Here is a 22,874-nt window from a genome sequence, read left to right as displayed (position 1 = left end):
GCCGGCCTCAGTGGAGTCCTTCTCCTTTTGCTCCCTGGTCCAGTAGCTTTTGCTTCTCTCCTCCTCTTTCCTCCCAAGCCTGGGTACTATTTAGATTCTAATCTGAGCCATGCTCTTGATTTGCGGTGTTACCTTGGACAAGTTACTTTCCCACTCTGGGCCTCAATTGTCACATCTATAAAAGGAGGCAGCTGTACTAGATGGAGAGTGGCGGTTCTGCTGAGCCCCTGCAAGTTCATGCTCCCTTTTACGGCTCTCCTCTCCACCTCTCCTAGGGCTCCTCTCCTAGGGGGGGCCCTGCCCTGGCCCCAGGAGAGCTGTGGTTCCAGCTCCCGTTCCCTGTCTAAGCGACCAGCCCTGGGCCTCCTCCCCAGCTCTGGCCCCGGCTCTGCTCCATGTGGCCTGTCTGAGAGGCTGGCCCCAAGCCCGGCGGCAACTCCACATTTCTCTGTTTTTCCTTTTTTTTTTTCTCTCTCTTTCCCGGAGTTAACAAGAAGCAGATGTGGCGCACGATGGTTGGAGAGGTGGGGGGAGGAAGAGGGAGGCTGGACCGCCAGCCAGACAGGGGGGGAAGGGAGGGGAGTGAGGGAGAGAGAGGCAGGAGGCCAGGGCCCGCCCCACAGCCACTCTTGCGCCTCTGAGCAGCCACAGGGGCAAAGCCCTGTCACCCCCAGGATCTGGTCACTGGGGAAAACCGACAGCAGAGACCAGAGGAGGGCCAGATGGAGCGAGGGGGTGGAGGCCCAGGAGGCAGCATCTGAGAGAGCCAGGGACCAGGCGCAGGAGGCCAGGGTGTGTGTAGGGGGGGCACAGAGAACAAACTCCCCTCAGAAGTGGAGAAGAGGAGAGCGGAAGGAATCGAAGGAGGGACAGACAGGAGCCTGAGGAGGAAAGAGGAGGGGGAGAGGGGTCAGGCCAGGCAGCCAAGGAGGAGGCGTGTGGCTGGGGGCTGCCGGCAGGAAGCTGGGGACAGGACCTGCTGTCCCTCAGAGCAGCGGCATCCCCCCCACCCCTCGCTCCAGGCAGAGGCGCCAGTGGTCAGGCCAGGATGTGCCTCTGAGGGCCGCCGCGGAGCGCCCCCACCATGGCCCCCGGAACCCTCTGGAGCTGCTACCTCTGCTGCCTGCTAGCCACCGCCGTGGGGGCAGCAAGCTACCCTCCTCGCGGCTACAGCCTCTACACTGGGAGTGGCGGGGCCCTCAGCTCTGGGGGCACCCAGGCCCAGAGTGCCCCCCGACCTGCCAGCCGCCACAGGTAGGAGTCTGGGTCTCAGCCCAAGGCTGGAGGTAGGTGGGAGGGTGGGTGTCCTGGCCCCTGCCCTGGGTACATTCTTCTGGACTGTCCACACTAAGGCAAAGGAAGGGGGAAGAGGAAACCAAGCCACCAGGTGGCTCTTCGAATGCCCGCCTTCCTTCAGGGCCCCGTGGAGCCCAGGTACCCCCCCACCCCATCTAACCTCAGGGGGAATCACTTCCACGTTAGGTGCCCAGGGAAACTATCCTGAGAGCCACGGGCTAGGCCTTCCTGTCACTGCCAGCCCACACCAGCCTGGGAGTCTCGGCAGACCTCTCATCCCACGCTAGGGCCCCCTCAGCCCCATGCAGTAACCCACGCTTCCCACACCACTTCTCTGCTCCTTTCCTTTCTCCAGCGGACATGGACTGGAGGCTGGTGGGGGGAGGAGGGGGGCCAAGAGTGTAGAACTGAAAGCCCCAGGGTGGGCAGGGCTCATCAATGGCTTATTCTCTCCTTAACCCTGAGCTGGACCCCTGCCTGCTCTGACCACTCCCCTGAGGGGTGAGGAGAAGCCAGGGGATCACCAGGGAACCTGGCCAGCGAGCTCACGCAGGCCACGCCAAGCTGGGGGTTGAGACAGAAAGGGACATGAATGAATGCGTGAATTCAGACGCTCCCCAGGCGCCCCAGCCATGAAGATCAACATCCCCGTAGTTGTGGTTTTGACTTCTGGGCCTCCTGTTCCCATCTTGAAAAGTCTTTATTGCCTCCTACTACACGGGAAGGCGTGGGGGGTGGGGTGGGGTGAGGAGCTGTCCCTGCCAAAGCCCTAGCTCCCCCTGGTCCCCAGAGGCCTTTCATCTTGTGACCCTCCCTCAGCCCCTCTGGTAGCCCCTAGACCTCCCCACGGAATGTGTGTCTCTGGCTCTGAGACCCAGGTGGGGTTGTCCCTGCAGGAACTGGTGTGCCTATGTGGTGACCCGGACAGTGAGCTGTGTCCTTGAGGATGGAGTGGAGACCTTCATCAAGCCTGACTACCAGCCCTGTGGCTGGGGCCAGCCCCAGTGTTCCCGCAGCATCATGTGAGGATGGGTCCTTGGTGGGGCCTGGGCTAGGGCCACCAACCTGGGGGATTTGTACAAAGCAGGTAGCCAGGGGCAGGACCAGGGGCTCCGCTGAGAGCCATTTGAGATGCTGAGGCAACTCTTTGGCTGGTGGGATACTGAGGGCAAACTCATTTGGACCACCCTGCCAGCCTTGGGAATGCATCTTCTGGGCCTGGCCACATTCAAGGAGAGGAGTTCAAAGCTCCAGCACAGGACAAGGGGAGGAAGAATAGGGATTTGGCCTTTGGCCAACCGGCTGACAACTGTCAACTGAGCAAGGCCACATGCTGGCCAGTAAGGGGGACCTAGCCTGAGGGACAGACCTAGCCCACGAACAGCGGCCCATCTCTGAGGACAGGGGCCAGCATCACTGACTGCAGGAGGAGTAAGGGGCCTCCCTCTGCCTCTCCCAGGTACCGCAGCTTCCTCCGCCCTCGCTACCGCGTGGCCTACAAAACGGTGACAGATATGGAATGGAGGTGCTGCCAGGGGTACGGGGGCGATGACTGTGCAGAGGGCCCTGCCCCGGCGCTGGGCCCTGCACCCACCACCCCGCGGCCCCGGCCCCAGCCCGCCCGCCCCAACCTCTCCGGCTCCAGTGCAGGCAGCCACCTGAGTGGGCTGGGAGGGGAAGGTGAGTATGGGAGTCGCTGGGGAGAAGAATGGGGACAATGCTGGGGAAAAGCACGGGGCCAGGCTGCTACAGGGAGACCCCTGCTCCAGGTTAGGGCTGGGGGCTGGGGGTGGAGGAGTGCGCAGAACAGAATATAGTTAATGAAATCCCTGAGGTTCCTTTCCATACTTGAGAGCAAGAGACAGAGAGAATGTCTGTGTGTGGGTTGTGTGTATGTGTGTGTGTGTGAGAAAGAGAGATTGAGTGAGACCCAGAGAAAAGGAAGGCAGAGAAAGAGAATGTGCTCGCACACGCCCACGTGTGGCCAAGATACTTCCTAGTTGGGAACAGCTGCGGGAGGAAGGGGGAATTCCTCGGACAAGCTTGGTCCAAGGGGATAGACACTTGGGACTACAAGTCCTAGCATGCACTGCAGCTGACTACAGGTCCCAGGCGCCCCAATGGCCTCTAGAGACTGTAGGTCCCAGAATGCAGCAGTCCCCGTTGCCCAGCACTGCAGATGTGTTGTGTTGCCTGCCAGGGAGATAGCTGTGCTGTAATTATGGAAACAGGAACTGCTGGCTGACTCTTCCAACACCCAGCCAGATCCCCTGCAGCTTGCTTCAGAGTTGTGTTTGTCCCTGTGGTGGTGTGAAGAGGGGCCTCCCACATTCACATTTCACTCACCCTGCTGAAGTGATGCATTGTCAGTTCCTTTTTTTCAGCTGCAGAAACAGTTTACATAAAGTTAGAAGGCATTCCGGATGATAGAACCATATTAAATTTGTAATCCATGGCCCAGTTAATTAACCTCTCTGGTCCTCTATCTCCCAGTCTACCAAAAGGGAAGAGCTAATGGGTTTCCCTGGTGGCTCAGATGGTAAAGAATCTGCCTGCAACAAGGGAGACCTGGGTTTGATTCCTGGTTTGGGAAGGAAGGAATGAGGAGGAGGAAATGGCAACCCACTCCAGTATTCTTGCCTGGAGAATCCCATGCACAGAGTAGCCTGGCGAGCTACAGTCCATGGGGTCACAAAGAGTTAGACATGACTGAGCGACTAAAACACACAGTCGTATTTGTGCAATGCAGTTGTTGTAAAGGGGAAGGAGCCATGGTGAATATTTGACTTAGAGGCATTCAGTGAATGGAGTTTCTTTGCATCTTTTCTTTTTTGGGGTTTTGTTTTGCTTTCTCTTTCCTTCCATCTTTTCTTGCCCAGGTCACCCAGCTAAGGAATGGCCAAATCAGCTGGGACTCTGCTCTTTCGCTGGAGCTGGGGAGAGAAGGTCCCTAGGAGGTAGGCACTGAACTCTGTGGTCCAGCCCCTCAGCCTTATCCCTCCCCTTCTCTGCCAGGTCCTGGGGAGTCCGAGAAAGTCCAGCAGCTGGAAGAGCAGGTGCAGAGCCTGACAAAGGAGCTTCAGGGCCTTCGGGGTGTCCTGCAGGGACTGAGCGGGCGCCTGACCGAAGACGTCCAGAGGGCTGTGGAGACGGCCTTTAACGGGAGGCAACAGCCGGCAGATGCAGCGGCCCGCCCGGGTGTGCATGAAACCCTCAATGAGATCCAGCAGCAGCTGCAACTCCTGGACAACCGTGTCTCCACCCATGACCAGGAGCTGGGCCATCTGAACAACCATCACAGCGGTGGCGGCAGCAGCAGGGCTCCGGATCCCACCCCGGCCCCTCCTGGCCGCAGTGAGGAGCTGCTGCGGGAGCTGGAGCAGCGGCTGCAGGAGTCGTGCTCCGTGTGCCTGGCGGGGCTGGATGGCTTTCGACGACAGCAGCAGCAAGACAGGGAGCGGCTGCGAGCGCTGGAGAAGCTGCTGGCCTCTGTGGAGGAGCGGCAGCGTCACCTCACGGGGCAAGCCCTGGGCCGCTGGGCCCCTCAGGAATGCTGCCCTCCAGAGCTGGGCCGGCGACTGGCCGAGCTGGAGCGGAGGCTGGATGTTGTGGCTGGCTCGGTGACAGTGCTGAGTGGGCGGCGAGGCACCCACCTGGGAGGAGCATCTGGGCAGGGTGGCCACCCACCAGGCTACACCAGCTTAGCATCCCGCCTGTCCCGCCTGGAGGACCGATTCAACTCTACCTTGGGCCCCTCGGAGGAACAGGAGGAGGGCTGGCCGGGGCGTCCTGGGGGGCTGGGCCACTGGCTGCCTGCTGCCCGAGGAAAACTAGAGAAGCTGGAGGGGCGGCTGACCAATGTGAGCGGGGAGCTAGGGGGGCGGCTGAATCAGCTGGAAGAGCAGGTGGCAGGGGCAGTGCAGGCATGTGGGCAGCTCTGCTCTGGGGCCCCTGGGGAGCAGGACTCCCAGGTCAGGGAGATCCTCAGTGCCTTGGAGCGCAGGGTGCTGGACAGTGAGGGGCAGCTGAGGCTGGTGGGTTCAGACCTGCACAAGCTGGGAGCAGCTGGGGAGGCCCAGCAGGCCGCGCTGGAGCAACTGCAAGGGGCGGTGGGCCTGCTCCATGGTCGCGTCGATGCATTGGGCGAAACAGCTGCAGAGTTCGCACTGCAGCTGAATCTCACAGCTGCACGGCTGGGCCAACTGGAGGGGCTGCTGCAGGCCCGTGGGGAGGAGGGTTGCGGTGCCTGCGGAGGTGTACAAGAGGAACTCGGCCGCCTGCGGGATGGTGTGGAGCGCTGCTCCTGCCCGCTGTTACCCCCCCGGGGCCCTGGGGCCGGCCCTGGGGTTGGGGGACCGAGCCGTGGGCCGCTGGATGGCTTCAGTGTGTTCGGGGGCAGCTCAGGCTCAGCCCTCCAAGCCCTGCAAGGAGAGCTCTCTGAGGTCATTCTCACCTTCAGCTCCCTCAATGACTCGCTGCATGAGCTGCAGACCACCGTGGAGGGCCAGGGTGCTGATCTGGCTGACCTGGGAGCCACCAAGGACCGCATCATCTCTGAGATCAATAGACTGCAACAGGAGGCCACAGAGCACGCCACAGAAAGTGAGGAGCGCTTCCGAGGCCTGGAGGAGGGACAGGCACAGGCCGGCCAGTGCCCCAGCCTAGAGGGCCGATTGGGCCGCCTGGAGGGAGTCTGTGAGCGGCTGGACACGGTGGCCGGGGGACTGCAGGGCCTGCGTGAAGGCCTTTCCAGACATGTGGCTGGGCTCTGGGCTGGACTACGGGAAACCAACAGCACCAGCCAGACACAGGCAGCCTTGCTGGAGAAGCTGCTGGAGGGGCAGGCCGGCTTGGGCAAGCGGCTGGGTGCCCTTAATAGCTCCCTGCTGCTGCTGGAGGACCAGCTTCACCAGTTCAGCCTGAAGGACCTCACCGGTGAGTGGGCAAGAGGAGGCACTGAGGGGAGCGGGGGGAGGACCTTTTTCAAGTCTTCTCTTTCTCCTCCCCTGACCCTAACAACAGCCTAGCCTTAACCTCGTTTACTTGCTCTTTGCCCTGCTCTGCATGAATTGCATACCCACCGCTGTCCCAGGGCTAGGCTTGTCCACAAGAGATGACCCAAGGTCCCAGCTCCCCACCCTCCTTGATGGCTCAGACAGGCCTGTGGGTGGAGGTGGGGTGCTGCTCTGCCGCCTACGTACCCAGTGTGGGCAGCAAGGGGGCCCATCACCCTGTCCCTGGATCCACCACCTTCCTTGTCTTTTGGAAACTCGTTTTTATGGCTCCCCTTCAACCCAGTTTTGTCACTGTAGGGCCTGCAGGTGAAGCTGGGCCACCAGGGCCTCCTGGGATGCAGGGACCCCCTGGCCCTGCTGGGCCTCCAGGACCTCCAGGCAAGGATGGACAAAAGGGGCCCATGGGGCCACCAGGTGAGCGGGCTGAGATCCTTGGTGCAGCCAGGGCTGCCACCCCCCTTGGCAGCCCTGGGCTTGACATTCTACTCTGAACTTGACAGAGAAGAGGGAAAAGGGTGAGGAACTGGGGCTCCTACGTGGCTCACATTAACTAGGAAAGTAACTAGGAGATAGGATAGTCAGCGTGCTGGCCAGTTGACTGTGGGTGGCCTCCCTGCTGTGTTGAAGGCTGTGGCTGAGCCTACAAGGTTGAAGAGAATAGATCCCATCTGTCTCCCCATTTCTGCTTTGGGGGACTGCATAGCACCTGGCACAGTGGGAAAGCAGGTGTTTGCTGAGTGACTCAGCAAGAGCTGCCCCAGTTCTCACTGCTCCCTTTTCTCTCCCCACAGGTCCCCAAGGTGAACAGGGTAAGTTCCCCTCATTCAGCGCTGGAGGGAGGGGACCCGAACCAGGATTTGGAGGATGGAGGGCCTCAGGCAGCCCTGGGTGGGGTGGAGACCGAGGAGTAGAAGGGGGCTGCACTGAGCATCCACTCTGACACCTTCCCCCCACCCCAGGACCCGAGGGGGCACCAGCAGCCTCTGTGCCCCGGGTAGCCTTTTCAGCTGCCCTGAGCTTGCCACGGTCTGAACCAGGCACGGTGCCCTTTGACAGAGTCCTGCTCAACGATGGGGGCTACTATGATCCAGAGACTGGTGAGCCTAGAAGCGGGGAGCTGGGCACTGGGGGGATCGGGGAGGCTGTGTGGTGACATGTCCACATTCTTGCCCTTTCAGACAAGCTGGATTCTTTCATTCTCTGGTTTGGGGAGACCCTGTTCTCTCCTTCATTTATCCCTTCACACCATAACTTGGATTGAGGGGTGGGTGGGGAGGGGAAGAGCCTATCCTTCCACAGCTCTTTCTGGGGACCTGCTATTGCCCAGGCACTCCTCAAGTGCTGGGGATGCGGAAATGAACAAAAACACCGACTTCCCTGCCGTCTGTGGAGCTCAGGTCCTGGTAGAAGAGAGGCAGAAAAGACCCAGAGGGTCCCTCCGTAGTACAGTTCTGGAAGGGCTCCCGGACGCCTTCCCAGCCCCTGCCACCTGTCCCCCTCCTCACTGTCACTCTTGTCCCCAGGCGTGTTCACGGCGCCACTGGCCGGGCGCTACTTGCTGAGCGCGGTGCTCACGGGGCACCGGCACGAGAAGGTGGAGGCCGTGCTGTCCCGCTCCAACCTGGGCGTGGCTCGCATAGACTCCGGTGGCTACGAGCCGGAGGGCCTGGAGAATAAGCCGGTGGCCGAGAGCCAGCCCAGCCCAGGCGCCCTAGGTGTGTTCAGCCTCATCCTGCCGCTGCAGGTCGGGGACACGGTCTGCATCGACCTGGTCATGGGGCAGCTGGCGCACTCGGAGGAACCGCTCACCATTTTCAGCGGAGCCCTGCTCTACGGAGACCTGGAGCTCGAACAGGCGTAGACGGCGGGGTGGGGAAGCTGGGGGGATCGGGTCCCACCCGCTCGAAGTGTCTACGCGACCAAACAGCCAGCCAGGGGGCGGGCTCCCCGGGGTCGCGCCTGGGACGCGGTGCCGACCCCCGGGGAGCCGCAGCAGAGGCGCCCCGAGCCGAGCGGCGTCCTCCCCATGGTTGGAGTGCACCGGGTCGGGGACTCTGGGGTCCCCTCGTCCAGACCGTTGGCCTGATCGCCGTCCCTGCAGGACCCAGACTGCGGAGGGGCCCATCCTGGCACCCTCTGCTCCCCCAACTGGCCTCCAGGCCGAGTCCCTCGGCTCCAGGGCTCTGTCGAGGGGGATCCGGCCCCCACCGCCATACTAAACTATTCAGGAATAAAGACACTTGGTTTTTCTAAAAAAAAAAAAAAACTAAACAAGCCGTCTGCTCTACTATGTGTTCATGGGTCGACAGGAGTACACAGGGGACGGAGTGAGGGAGCCCCCGACCAGATTCGCGCCCTCAGCTCAGGCCGGAGTAGCTCTGCCCGCACCTGCTCTAGACGCGCGAGCGCGAAGCAACTCCTCCGCTTAGAGCCCCAGCCAGGCCCTCCGCCTGCTCACGCCCTTTCCACCCGAGTCCGCCAGAGGGCGCCGGGACCCGCGACCTCGGCGCCGCTGGGCGGGGTCTCCCGTCACGTGACCGCCGCGGCCCACCTTGCGTGCCCCGGCTGCTCCGCGGCAGAGGCGAGGCCTCGGCCTGGGATTGGCCCGACCTCGGGGGCGGGGCGGGGCAGCCGGGACAGCGCGAGCCGCGGCTGGGGATGCTTGCGGGTCAGGCCGCAGCTGCGAGGCCCGACTCAACCCCGCGGGCTTGGAGTCCGGAGAGAGATTGGCTGGTGCGGGAGCGGGCGGCTCACGGGATGCTTTTCTGCTGTACTTTCTCTTGGCGTTCAGGAGGTTGCCTAGCTACGCTTTAGAGAGCTTTGCATCAGCTCCGAGTCCATCTGACAAGTGAGGAAACTGAGGGCAAGAAGTGGAAGACGTAGCCATCTCCTGGGCCACGCAGACTGCCAAGGAGAGGCCGGGTACCGAGACCTTGGGGTCTGCGCTCCCAGGTCCTCTGGAGTGGGTGGTCGTGGGGAGCAAGGGCCCGGCTCCGTCCCCTGCACCCCACGGCACCCCTCGCCGCCGCCGGAGGCTCCCTGGAGGAGGAGTTCCGAACGCGGAGGAGGAGCCAGACTCTGGGAGCCGGGACACCATTCACCCGGATAGGAGGCAGAACCAGGGAGGAACCCCGTCAGCCAGGCAGAAAGCTCCGGGAGCAGCTTCATGGAAGAGAAACAGATTCTGTGCGTGGGGCTAGTGGTGCTGGACATCATCAATGTGATGGACACATACCCAGAGGAGGACACGGACAGCAGGTAGGGGCGCCCGGGCCCCTTGGTGACCCCAGGGGCCGCTGCAGCCCCGCGTTGTGCCATGCGGCCAAGACTGCAGGGATGCAAAGCCGGGGCCCCGCAGCGAGGTTGTGAAAGTCGCCTTGGGAGCCCGTGTCTCATGCCCTCTGCCCGGGACCTGGGGAAAGAATTGAGGCCTTTAGTATTAAGTTCCATGCTTTGGATAGCATTGTGTTTTCCACTTCCCATTTCCAACCCTGGGACCTGTCAGACATCATTATCCCCATTTTACCAAGTAGACTAAGCAAGTAGAGACCCTGAGAGACACAGTGACTTAACTGAAGGGCACACAGCTAGGAAGGTGCAAAAGCAGTGCCTTCCTTTTTAACAAGACCTGTGCACGTGCCTATCACCAGCATTTACTTCTAATTTATTTACCACTTATAGATCTCATCTGTTTCTTTTAAAGTGTTTTTGAGGTAGCTTACAATAAGAAGTACGTGCAGTTAGACTGTTCAAAAACATTGAAAACCATGGTCTTTGAGCTTCATCGTATCTCAGGGCTTGCTGGCGCTGCAGGCAAATTTGGAGATGCTATGAGTTATGGTCCAGCTGGTTCATAAGCCATACAGACTTTTTCCTTGTGCTGAATTCCAAAAGGAGCTTACCAGAAGTCCTTTTTACAGTACTCAGTGAACAACATAATGGAAAACATCCTTCATGGTTGTCTGGTGGAAGTTGAAGAGTCATTTTTTGGTTCCTGTATTTACTCTTGATAAGAACTGCACCATTACACGTCATCCCAAGACACTCCAGTGCAGTGGAATCTGTGACTTTCTCTTGGGGTAGTCTAGTGCTTAGAATACAGAGAAGAATTGCTTCTTGGCTCTCAGTTGTCAGAGCCAAGAACTGGATAAAAGGCGAGTTCAAGACTGAGCTTGGGAAGATGCTGCAGTGCCAGTAACCATGAGGCTCACTGAGGGAGAGCGCCGGGAGTTCTTCAGGCCTTGGATCCATACAGCACTATCACAGGCATTATTACATGCTTTCCTCACAGCAGCCCATGGGAAACATGTAAGGATCAGTCCTGTTCTGTCTTTATAGATGAGGAAGCTAAGGATTTGGAGAAATGAGACAGTTTTTGTAAGGGGCCACATAGCTAATGAGTGGCAGGACAGTAGTAAAACCCACGTGTCCTAATTCTAGGTCTCCAGCCCTCTACCCTCTCAGGTGCTCCCTGTTCCTTTGTTGCTGCCCATCTCATGGAGGTGACCCTTTGCTTTGGGCTGTTTGTTTGCCAGACGTTAGAGCCTCCAGCAAAGGGTGAAGGCACAGTGGGGGCTGGGCACAAGGGTGTGCTGCTATATGTACCTCACCCACCTGCCAAGGTCAAGTCGGCCCCAGGACTTGGTTCACAGTGAGGGATAGGCTTACTCTCAGGAGAACAGTGAATTCTAGGGCTACAGGTTCTCCATGAACTGTGGGGGACCTCAGGGGAACCTAGAGTGCCTGCTTCACTAGAGCTGAGTCCCAGTCCCTTCGAGCTTGCTTGTCAGGAGGCTGGGACCAGAACCTACTAGTCCCCCTGATGGGGGCCGGTTCCGAAGATGGGCACTAAGCAAGGTGCCTCTCTGAAGAGACCCTTCCCATGTCCTCCACGCCCCCTGCCCTTCAGGGGGTGCCTCCCCATCCCCCAGACCCATGGTTCTGCTCCTTTGTGGAGCAGTCTGCTTGTCTTCAGGGCCTCTCTCCCATGCGCCCATCCCACCCAGCCCAGCTCCTGGACTCTGTTGTGCCTCCCAGATGGGCAGACCTGAGTGGGAACCCAGGCCTTCCTAGCGTCTCAGCCCCTCCTGTCCCAGGCTCTCTCCCTGGGCAGTGGAGAACTCTCAGGAGGTGCTACCTGGAACTCGGCCAGGGCCCTGAGGAATGGCCTGGCCTCTCAGAGTCCAAGCATAAAGGCCCTTCCAGAAAGCATCTTCACGCTCAGCAGAGCGTTTCTGCACAGAAAGTTGGGCGTCCGTGTGACTTTGAAGGGTTTCCACAGAGTAAAGCTATAGCCCCTTTCTCTGAAACCTCCTCAGGCTGGGACCCAGTCAAAAATACAAAGCATTTGGAGTGGTTTGGGATCAGGAGACCTGCATTCTGGTATCAGCATTGTCCTTAACTGTTGGTGTGATTCTGAGCAAGTTCAGTCCCTCCAGGCTTCTCCTCTCTTCGCAGCATGAAAATTTCTCTAAAGCTCATAGCTTGAGAAATGTTGGATCCTTTACAGATTAGTATCCTTTTCTCATGGGATCATGGCCCCCTTTTCCAAAAGCTAAAGGGAACTTCAGTGTTAAGTTTTGTGTACAAATATACCTTAGTCTAAAAATTCTCCTTCATTTATTTCTCTTAATCAGTGGTTCTTTGGTGCTTGTCCCCCTTATGGTAAGCTACCGAGTTATTATTGTTATCCTTTTTGAAACTGGAAGAATAGAAACAACAGCCTGCACTGTTTACCTCACAGTATTATTGGAACACAAATGAAAAACTGTTCCAGTGATTTGACTGTATATGTGTGTTATCATTTTTGTTGATGATGACAGCCCATCAGGTGTATCCTGACTTCGTTTCCTTTTGCTAGATTTTCAGTAAAGATGGAGAAAAACAAAGGAAAATAAAAGGCAACTATGTGCTGGCATGGATGTGTTAACTAACCTTATTGTAGTAATCATTTCACAGTATATACATACATCAAATCATCCCTCTCTTCACCTTAAACGTACAGAATGTTATATATTAATAACATCACAATAAAGCTGAAAAAAAGAAAAACAAAGATGGAGAAACACTTGTCTTCACTCAACAGTCTGTTTAACTTTTGACAAGTAAAAGTTACCATGCAACGCCCCCACCCCACCTTCTTAAATGATCACAGTGTCCAGGTTTGCTTCTTGTCTTAATCATTTTAGTCTAAATTGTTACTGAAATGGCCTCTCCTAAGATAGGAGCAGCAGTAGATTTGCCACCTTTGGGAAGAGGCAGCTCTCAAGGAGGAGGCTTGATGGGAGGAGGGGGAAGGTGGGGAACTGGGTCACTGTTACAGAGGAGGAGGTAACCTAGAGTCAGTGGAACCCTCAAACTGTGGTGACACCGAGGGAGTGCTTTCCTGATGTCATAAGAATATTGGGAGACAGATATTAATCACTGTGAGCTTGAATTTAGCCTGGGCTGGGGAACAGATCTCGTCCTCACCTGAGCCTCTTCCCTTCGCTGAGCCTAAGGCTGGCCCGGATGCTTTCTGAGGGGGACCTCCTGGCTTTTTCATTCTGGGGGCCCTACCCAGGGCTCAGTCTGCTGGAGCTGCAGGGACCCTCCTTGTGTTTTGCAGGTGCTTGTCCCAGAGATGGCAACGCGGAGGCAATGCATCCAACTCCTGCACTGTCCTCTCCCTGCTTGGAGCCCCCTGCGCCTTCATGGGCTCGCTGGCCCGGGGCCACGTTGCTGAGTGAGTGGTGGGAGCAGGGAAGGGCGGCCCTCAGGGTGGGGGCAGAAGGAAGCCTTGGCTAGTTTTGGACAGCCTTGGACAGTCTCTGAGAAATGGTTTGTGACCTCCAGAAATGGGTGGTGGTGCGGGGGGCGGTGGGGAGTGGAGGACCAGCATCCCAGACTTTCCCTGGTGTGGCTTATCTGCTGCTCAGTCATTAATGTTGCTCTTGTCAAGGTTTCATTTTCACAGCCTGTTTCCTTGGCCACTCCCTGGAGCCTGCTTCAGCTTCCCACCTTCTCCTTCCTTGCTTCCAACAGACTCTCTGCGGTGGATGTGACTTTGCCCTTCTCACGTCCCTTGTCCTGCCTGTGCTTGTGGCAGAAGGCGGTTAGGGATGTGCTGTACCCACCCTCCCTCCAGGATGTCCTGCATCCGTGGTCCCAGGGTCCAGGCCCACGGTTTCTTTCTTAACTGAGGGGGCAGGGCCAGTGTTTGTGTCCCTGATGTTCACTGAAGCAGCGAGAGCTCCCTGCCCAAGGACACCCTGATGCCACGTGCTAAAAATGGGCCCAGACCCATGCTTCCATTGGCCAGAAGGCTGCCACCCATAGTGGCCCATGCACTTGCTCTGTGTTGGCTGCTGCAGGGACCCAAGAGCTCTTTGACCCCTGGCACTGCCAACTCAGCAAGCGCTTATCAGGAGGTGAGGCCCACACTTTGCCCACTGTGGGCACAGGGGCAGGCTGCCAGGTTGTTGGCCTGGAAAGCACAGCCCTTTGAACGCTGTTAGAGCCCAGCCCCAAGTTGCAGCCAGGTTCCCTTCCCTAGGAACCGGCATGGAGCAAATAATGGGGCTAGAGCCTGCCCTCTGGGGTGGGACAGAGGGACCCAGAGCCAACAGCTGCTCACTTGCCAACCCTCTTCAGCAGCTGCCTTTCCTCCCAGCTAGAGCGAGACCAGCCCTACTTTGAGTAGCAGTCATGCTGATAAGTGTGCCATTCCAAATTCTCCCCACATGCTCAGCAAACACTGTGTGAGCACCTCCCGTGTCCCTGGCACTGTGGGGACTAAAAGGTATGTGGCAAACCAAATCCTATATTCCATCCATGCAGTAGAAAAGTGTCAGTCACTCAGTCACGTTCAATTCTGCAATCCCACAGATGGTAGTCCCCCAGGCTCCTCTGTCCATGGGATTCTCCAGGCAAGAATACTGGAGTGAGTTGCCATGCCCTTCTCCAGGGGATCTTCCCCACCCAGGGATCAAACCTGGGTCTCCTGCATGGCAGGCAGATTCTTTACCATCTAAGCCACCTGGGAAAGCTACTGTTTAAAGGATCCTTAAGGTGTAAGACAAAGAATGATGCCCTGATGTGGTACCTTTATACCAATCTGTATTTTCCAGCTTGGGTGTTGCTGAAAGTGGGGTCCAGTCATAGTGAGAAAGGCCAGGATGGTGGCTGCACCACTGGGTGTAGTTGCCAGCTCCTGGTGACAGGACTCTGCATTTCCAAAGAGCTGGGAGGGGCGGGGTGGTCTCCTTGTTTTGCTGGTGCAGTCTTCCTGAGGGACTGCCCCCACACCTCGTTCTGATCAGAGGGGATTCTGAGCAGGAGTTCTGGACCCATACTGAGGGACCTCAGGCACTGGGTGGGCTCACCATCGTGGAAGGTGAGGGCAGTGAGTGGGCCCCCCGGCCCCCACCAAGGCAGCACCACCTCCTGGCTGGGCATCATGAAGGCAGGTGTGGAATGAGAGGAATCACATGAGGACAGGAAGGACTTCCAAGAGAGGAGTACCGGGGGATGGGCAGGCAGAGGGAACCGGGGGACAAAGTTCAGTTCAGTTGCTCAGTTGTGTCTGACTCTTTGTGACCCACGGACTGAAGCATGCCAGGCCTCCCTCTCCATCACCAACCCCCGGAGCCTACTCAAGCTCATGTCCATTGTGTTGGTGATGCCATCCAACCATCTCATCCTCTGTCGTCCCCTTCTCCTCCCACCTTCAATCTTTCCCAGCATCAGGGTCTTTTCAAATGAGTTGGTTCTTCACATTATGTGGCCAAAGTATTGGAGTTTTAGCTTCAGCATCAGTCCTTCCAGTGAATATTCATGACTGATTTCCTTTAGGATGGACTGGTTGGATCTCCTTGAAGTCCAAGGGACTCGAAAGAGTCTTCTCCCACACCACAGTTCAGAAGCATCCATTCTTTGGCACTCAGCTTTCTTTATAGTCCAACTCTCACATCCATACGTGACTACTGGAAAAATCATAGCTTTGACTAGACAGTCCTTTGTTGATAAAGTAATGTCTCTGCTTTTTAATATGCTGTCTAGGTTGGTCATAGGAGAAGGCAATGGCACCCCACTCCAGTACTCTTGCCTGGAAAATCCCATGGATGGAGGAGCCTGGTGGGCTACAGTCCATGGGGTCGCTAAGAGTCGGACACGGCTGAGCGACTTCACTTTCACTTTTCACTTTCATGCATTGGAGAAGGAAATGGCAACCCACTCCAGTGTTCTTGCCTGGAGAATCCCAGGGATGGGGGAGCCTGGTGGGCTGCCGTCTATGGAGTCGCACAGAGTTGGACACAACTGAAGCGACTTAGCAGCAGTAGCAGCAGCAGGTTGGTCATAGTTTTTCTTCCAAGGAGCAAGTGTCTCTTCATTTCATGGCTGCAGTCACCATCTGCAGTGATTTTGGTGCCCCCCAAAATAAAGTCTCTCACTGTTTCCATTGTTTCTTGTCTATTTGCCATAAAGTGATGGGACTGGACGCTGTGATCTTTGTTTTCTGAATGTTGAGTTTTAAGCCAACTTTTTCACTCTCCTCCTCTTTCACTTTCATCAAGAGTTCTTCACTTTCTGCCGTAAGTGTGGTGTCATCTGTGTATCTGAGGTTACTGATATTCCTTCTGGCAATCTTGATTCCAGCTTGTGTTTCTTCTAGTCCAGCGTTTCTCATGATGTACTCTGCATAGAAGTTAAATAAGCAGGGTGACAATATACAGCCTTGACATACTCCTTTTCTTGTTTGGAACCAGTCTGTTGTTCCATGTCCAGTTCTAACTGTTGCTTCCTGACCTGCATACAGATTTCTCAAGAGGCAGGTCAGGTGGTCTGGTATTCCCATCTCTTTCAGAATTTTCCACAGTTTATTTTGATCCACACAGTCAAAGGCTTTGGCATAGTCAATAAAGCAGAAATAGATGTTTTTCTGGAACTCTCTTGCTTTTTCCATGATCCAGCGGATGTTGGCAATTTGACCTCTGGTTCCTCTGCCTTTTCTAAATTCAGCTTAAACATCTGGAATTTCACGGTTCACATACTGTTGAAGCCTGGCTTGGAGAATTTTGAGCATTACTTTGCTACCGTGTGAGATGAGTGCAATTGTGTGGTAGTTTGAGCATTCTTTGGCATTGCCTTTCTTTGGGATTGGAATGAAAACTGACCTTTTCCAGTCCTGTGGCCACTGCTGAGTTTTCCAGATTTCCTGGCATATTGAGTGCAGCACTTTCACAGCATCATCTTTTAGGATTTGAAATAGCTTAATTGGAATTCTGGGGGACAAAGTATCACCTTGTAATTATTAATACTGCCTTGTCTTGCACGGTGCAGACCACAGTGCCCTCACCTGCTTGGTTCAAACAGGGTACATATCCTCAGTCCCAAAATCCACCCCATCTAGCGAAATCTTTCCTGCTTGAATCAGACTGAAGGCCAGGGTCAGTCAGGATCTAAAAGAATGTCCGTGAGGGTTTTCCTCCCTGAGCTCTGGCCATGCTCTCCCACCTCTCCTACCCCCCTAAGCCTGTGACGAACCCCAGTCCCTTCCTAGCCTCTCCACTTGCACCCCAGGGCCCCTGGTGGCCCCACCACCTACCCTCTAATCCCCAACCCCCCGCCGAACTGCGCCTCCCCGGGTTACTCCGCCCTGGCAGTTTTGTCCTGGACGACCTTCGCCGCTATTCTGTGGACCTCCGCTACATGGTCTTTCAGACCACGGGCTCCGTCCCCATCTCCACAGTCATCATCAGCGAGGCCAGCGGTAGCCGCACCATCCTACATGCCTACAGGTTTGTACACCTGTCTGCACCCTGCCAGCTGCTGCCGCCACCATCACTCAGCCCCCAGAGCAGGACCCTCCTCTCCAAGGCCTGTGTGCTCCCTAGTGGAAGCGCCGCTCCCCACTGGAAGGTCTGGAAGGCCCGGGCCACTTGGAGTCTCTAATCTGTGTCTCCTTGCCCTTCCCTTGGCTCGGGCTTCCCCCCACCAAGCTTCCTGGTGGCTGACTTCAGGCAGCGGGGCGTGGACGTGTCTCAGGTGGCCTGGCAGAGCAGAGGGGAGACCCCGTGCTCTTGTTGCATCATCAACAACTCCAATGGCTCCCGTACCATTGTACTCTACGACACGTAAGGCCCCCTGGCCTGGCCCGCCATAGCCCACCAATCAGCCTCCTCACCTGCCACGCAGGCATCCCAGTTGCCTGCCCTTCGTGGCCTCCCTCTTTGTACCAAAAATTGTCCCTATGCCATACTGTTCAGTGATTTTTGAATTGTTTTCAATTAGGGGACAAGTGAGGTGGGAAGGGGTGAGCTTTGCTCTGCCTGGTGACTTAGCTTTGGTCAACACCAAGGAGAGGCAGGCAGACCTATACAAAACGTAATTTATGATGTGATTCCTCCATAATTAGCCAATCAGAAGCCTGGGTGTGGGGGTGGGTAAGTCGTTCTGAGGGCAGGGGGATGGGAGATGTGATTCAAACCATCTTGATCCCTGAAGGGGGCACACTGGAGTTTCCAGGGTTGCCAGCCTGCAGCATGGCACCAGGAGCTGGGGTTTGGGTATTCAAAAAAGATGAGCCACTCCCAAGGGTCCAGCATAATAAGGCTAGACCAAATGCCACATACCATCCACAGCCATTGCTGAAAGAGGGAAGAGGGACATTGGGTCAGCAGATAAGGGCCATCTGATGATTTGCTTACCTGGTGGCGCGGGGCGGGGGTGGGGGGAGGTCATTTTAGGGTCACAGGCTGCCAGGGAGAGACTTATCTCTCCCAGATTCCCTCCTGAAGAATCTCAGAGGTTTAGTTTCCTGAGAACCTAGTGTGTGTGTGTGCCAGGTACTCTGTTAGGGCTGAGATGGCCCAAGCCCAACTGCCCTGGGGTTCCGGCTGACCCTATTGCCCAGCATAACCACTGGGCCTGGGGGAGGGGCAGTCATTCTAGGACAAGATTTGTAACCAGTGGCCCTGGGCTCTTTGTGTCCCAACGAATGAGTGGGTAGGCATACATCCTAGAGGCAATCTTCATATTGGGCAATGCTTAGTCATCTGCCCATTGAGCAACACTCTGTAGCAACTTTGATCAGGGACACAATATGGCTGTTCACAGGAAGGGATGGAGAGAAGCTCCAAGGAGAACTGTCTATTGCCTACTGGCCTCGGTCCAGGCATAACCACACACGTTATCTCTAGCTGCAGCAGGCCTGTTAGGCTAGGGGTCAGCCCCGTTTACCAATGGGGAAGCACCTCAGAAGGGACACAGTTAGGCAGCTAGTTAAATCAGGGAGGATTCAGTGCAGAACAGGGAGGGGAGGCCACTGGCTGTGTGTAGGTCTCTGGCTAAGGAAGATCAAGGCAGACCCTTCCCAGGTTTCCACACCTAAGTCAGCCAAAAATCAATTTATCCTCAATCACCAACCTTGATCTCAGGATCATAACATGGAGCTGCCAAACTCAGGACAGTAGTGCTGACACTGCTGGGGCAGCCAGAAGTGAGTAGAACCAGACCCGAGCTCTGGGAAGAATGGCGGTGCCCTTTGTAGTTTCCCGGGACACTGCATGCTGGGAGCTGTGTGGGCTGCTGGCAAGAGGAATTCTGGGAATTGTAGTCCCTGGTGCTCTTAGAGCATTTTGGGAGATGTGGTCTCCAAACCATGTGGGATTGGCCGCTTACTTAACACATGCAGTGGATGAATTTGCCTTTAGATAATATCACAGCCTCAAACACAGGAAGGGGCACCCTAGGAAACTGCCTCCAATTCCCTGTCTGGATGGAGCTCAGTGGAGTAAGGAGTGGTCTCAAGTTTAGCCTGGAACAGGGTAGGGCTGAGCCTCGGAAGCATGTGCTGTAGATCCAGCTTCCTGCCATGCTGCAGGCAGTGCCAGGCATAGGGGCCCTAGCAACAAGTTAGAGATCCTGGCTCTGGCTGACTTCACCTTGTGCCTTCTCTGTTCTGTGACTCAGGAACCTGCCAGATGTGTCCGCTAAAGACTTTGAGAAGGTTGAGCTGACCCGGTTCAAGTGGATCCACATTGAGGCAAGCCCTGCCCTACCTGGGTTTTGAGGGCCTCGACCTTCCAGCCCCTCCGCATGTTCTGCCTCCTTAGTTTTCGAACCATGGAGTTCCTTAGAGATAAATGAGCCCAGCACCGCCCAACCCATCCCCTCTCTGTCCTCATTTATGTTTTCAGGTGGGCAACTGAGGCCCAGAAAGATTCAGTGATGTACTCAAGATCACACAGCAGGATATAGGCACCAGAAGCAGGAGGCTGGCTCTAGGCAAAGTCCGGTGCTTTCTGTGTTACAGGCTGCCCCACCTCCTCTCCCACAGCAGGAGCCAGGCTGTGGGAGACCTGATCTGTTAACTCTGGGGAAGGCAGGAATGAGAGGCCCCAACCCAGCTCCCAAATAAAGGAAACTAGAGTCTTCATTCCAAGAGAACTTTTAGAATCTAGATGGAAGGAGATCTTGAGAAGTCCTGAGTTCTAGTCCTAGCTTTGTCATTTAATTTATTGTAGTCCTTAGGAAAGTCTCTCTCTTTTTTTGGTCACACTGTGTAGCATATGGGACCTTAGTTCCCTGACTAGGGATTGAACCCATGCCCCTTGCATTGGGGGTGCTAAGTCTTAACCACTAGACTGCCAGGGAAGTCCCAGGAAAGTCTCTTTTATTCTTTAGTCTTCTCATCTGTGAAATGGGAGGGCTGGTTGATAAGGTCTCCAAGGTCCATAACAGCATTGGAATTCTGAGACTTAGGATGAGTTCCCGCTCAGCAGCCCTGGCTCCTCTCCCCCCACCACCCATAGTTCCAGCGGGAAGGGACGAATGAGCCCGGCTGGTCCTGAGCTTCCTGCCCTGCCCTGCTCTGCTCCAGGGCCGGAACGCATCAGAGCAGGTGAAGATGCTACAGCGGATAGAACAGCACAATGCCAGGCAGCCTCCAGAAAGCAAGATCCAGGTGTCTGTGGAGGTGGAGAAGCCACGTGAGGAGCTGTACCAGCTGTTTGGTTATGGAGATGTGGTAAGTGTCCCCTGCAGCACCCACCCCCCACCCCACACACTCCCCCCAGCTCCCAGCCACATCCAGCTTAATTTGGTTCTTAAATGGAGTCTGAGTATTCCCTTGTCCTGCCTTTCACACATGGTGATGTTGGCAGGTGGGGGCAAAGCAAAGAGACAGAGGTCTGTGCTTTGGGCTCTTGCACAGACCTCCAGAGTAGCCAAGAAGTAGAATTTCTCCACCCCAGGGGGCTCATGGGTATGTCCAGAGGGATTGGACAAGGCCAGGACAGCCAGCCACAGGGCCAGCCTCTCCTCAATGGGCCTCCTGTCGTTTCCTCTTGTCAAATGACAGGATGGCACCATTCTCCAAGGTGCCCTCCAACTATGGGGTGGGAGCCACTAGGGGGTGAGGGAGGGTGGGAAGGGGACTTGCCCATATAAGCTTGGGACATAAATGGAATCTGGGTGATAATCCTAGCACCATTGTGAAGCAGGTTGGGCTCTTGGCTGCACATTAAAAAAATGTGGATGCCTGAACCCCACCTTCATTTTTTTTTTTTCAATTTGGTTGATAGAGGTGGAGCCTGAAGTATTTTTTAATAAAACTCCTTGGTGATTCTAATGCGTAGCTGGTGTTAAGAAAGCTCTAGAACCCCCCAGCCCTTTGTTTTAAAGATGAAGAAATCAGACTTAGAGGGCATAGTTGTATGAGGAAAGCCAAACAAAACCAAAACCTTCCTGAGAGCCGTGATTTAACCCGCTTATGGTAGACTGCACCCCAAGATGGCGCTCAAGACCCACCCTGGGTTTTCAATTGTGAGGAGATTCGTTGATCTTAGAACAAATAGGCTGGGACTTTTGTGTCACAGCTTACATGGCTGCTTTCCAGCATGTCTTGAGCGAGTGAGAAAACCTTTCGTGAGGTACGGCGGGGTACTACCTGAGGGCTTAGGCGGCCATGTTGGAGGAACAGCGTTATAATATCAATGCCAGGCGGCTGGTGGTATGGGACAGCTGGGGCTAGAGCTCAGATAACCATCAGCCTCTCTTCCACTGCCCACAGGTGTTTGTCAGCAAAGATGTGGCCAAGCACTTCGGGTTCCGGTCAGCAAAGGAGGCCCTGAGGGGCCTGTATAGCCGCGTGAGGAAGGGGTGAGCGAGCTCGCAGAAGCCAGGCTGTGCCCCGGTGCGGGTGTGAGCAGTGAGGGAGCCTGGCATCCAGGGTCTGCCCTGGGAGGGGGACAAGGCTGGGGCCAGGGCTGGGCTAACAGCTCGCTGAGAGGAGGGTGTCGCAGGGCCACGCTGGTCTGTGCCTGGGCGGAGGAGGGCGCCGACGCGCTGGGGCCTGATGGACGGCTGCTCCACTCCGATGCTTTCCCACCGCCCCGCGTGGTGGACACTCTGGGGGCCGGAGACACCTTCAACGCGGCGGTCATCTTCAGCCTGTCCCAGGGTGAGTACCCCAGCAGGAGGCACAGGGCTGGGGCCTGCCTCTGCCCCGAAGACCCGGCTGACCTGGCCACTTGTCCCTCTCTCCAGGGAAGAGCATGCAGGAGGCACTGAGGTTCGGCTGCCAGGTGGCCGGCAAGAAGTGCGGTCTGCAGGGTTTTGATGGCATTGTATGAGTGCCCTGTGGCAGCGGGCACCAGCTCACACCCCGCCCCAGGCTGGCATCACTGGCTCCTGTTGCCTTCTCCTCTGCGGCCAGCCTGGCATCCGGCTACCCTTCTCCCTGGGCTGATCCGGGTTGCGGGAGGGCTCCACCTGTGACCTGGCATCTCACTTGGCAGAGTCGCAGAGCAAATAAATCTTCCCAGAGCCAGCTTCTTCCTGGCAGTCTGTGGGTTTTCAATGACTGAGCTGCTCTGGCTGGGGATTCCAGAGGTTTTGATCCAACAATCCTTTGCCCTCTTTTTCTCTATTTCCCCAAATTCACCTCTTGTCCAAGCCCAGAGGAGGGCCTGCGGAGACCAGAGCAGCAGGAAGCGACCCAGGCTTGCCATGAGCTGTGCCCTTGCTGGAGGCCCAGGTCTTCCTGGTGCAGAGCAGCCACCAGTGTGGGTGTCAGTGCCCAGGAGGCAGGGATAGAGGGCCTGACTTGGAGCCTTCCTAGTGGGAGGGGAGACTTAACCCCTTCCACTCCAGGGAGCCTTCCCAATAACCACAAGCTATGAGACAAGCTCCTCTGGGTGCTGGTGCTGTCACAAGACTCCAGTGGCCACAAGCATGTCCACGTGGCTGAGGCAACCTGACAGGCCAGCAGGCAGGGAGCCTACTCTGTGGTCTGGTGGAGCCTCTGCAATCCAAAAATATCTCCCCAGTAACTTCCCCCAAGCCCCACCCTGGAAGTTGCCTTGGAGTCAAGAAGGTGCCTCGGCCACAAATGTGACCCAGGATACAGTGGTGCCTTCCCTGGGAGAGACCCAGACTGAAGGCATGTGGGAATCAGCAAATGTCCATGTGGGAGTTGGGGCAGCAGGGTGAGGCCATAGAATGTGATCAAAGGTATGGGTTTTAGGGTCAGACAGATCTGAATTCAAATCGGCCACTAATTAGCTATGTCACCTTAGGTAC

The 22,874-nt window shown here is 56.4% G+C and overlaps 2 protein-coding genes across 7 annotated transcripts; both read left to right on the top strand.

Moving 5' to 3' along the window:
* Positions 1-608: 608 nt before the first annotated feature.
* Positions 609-8,459, top strand: EMILIN1 (elastin microfibril interfacer 1). 2 transcript variants are annotated; one of them, XM_019970561.2, is made up of 9 exons: positions 609-792; positions 1,023-1,254; positions 2,193-2,318; positions 2,756-2,976; positions 4,312-6,231; positions 6,609-6,725; positions 7,103-7,120; positions 7,271-7,408; positions 7,835-8,459. In XM_019970561.2, the coding sequence occupies exons 2-9, from the start codon at positions 1,085-1,087 to the stop codon at positions 8,170-8,172; spliced, it is 3,048 nt and encodes a 1,015-aa protein (XP_019826120.2). In that variant the 5' UTR covers positions 609-792; positions 1,023-1,084; the 3' UTR covers positions 8,173-8,459. The 2 variants fall into 2 exon arrangements, with proteins under 2 accessions (XP_019826120.2, XP_019826119.2); XM_019970560.2 differs by having other exon boundaries at positions 609-1,254.
* A 482-nt stretch (positions 8,460-8,941) lies between these two features.
* Positions 8,942-22,127, top strand: KHK (ketohexokinase). 5 transcript variants are annotated; one of them, XM_070798974.1, is made up of 9 exons: positions 8,942-9,569; positions 12,919-13,035; positions 16,955-17,089; positions 17,291-17,425; positions 19,263-19,335; positions 20,173-20,319; positions 21,364-21,452; positions 21,596-21,753; positions 21,840-22,127. In XM_070798974.1, exons 1-9 carry the CDS (start codon positions 9,478-9,480, stop codon positions 21,923-21,925), a joined length of 1,032 nt encoding a protein of 343 aa, XP_070655075.1. In that variant the 5' UTR covers positions 8,942-9,477; the 3' UTR covers positions 21,926-22,127. The 5 variants fall into 5 exon arrangements, with proteins under 5 accessions (XP_070655075.1, XP_019826117.2, XP_070655077.1 ...); XM_070798975.1 differs by lacking the exon at positions 8,942-9,569 and adding an exon at positions 9,598-10,619; XM_019970558.2 differs by lacking the exon at positions 17,291-17,425 and having other exon boundaries at positions 8,943-9,569.
* Positions 22,128-22,874: the final 747 nt, after the last annotated feature.

Source organism: Bos indicus, chromosome 11 (assembly GCF_029378745.1).
Source record: "Bos indicus isolate NIAB-ARS_2022 breed Sahiwal x Tharparkar chromosome 11, NIAB-ARS_B.indTharparkar_mat_pri_1.0, whole genome shotgun sequence".
NCBI lineage: Eukaryota > Metazoa > Chordata > Mammalia > Artiodactyla > Bovidae > Bos > Bos indicus.
The sequence above is the reverse complement of the archived record's forward strand: the minus strand, read 5'-3'. Positions and strand labels throughout refer to the sequence as shown.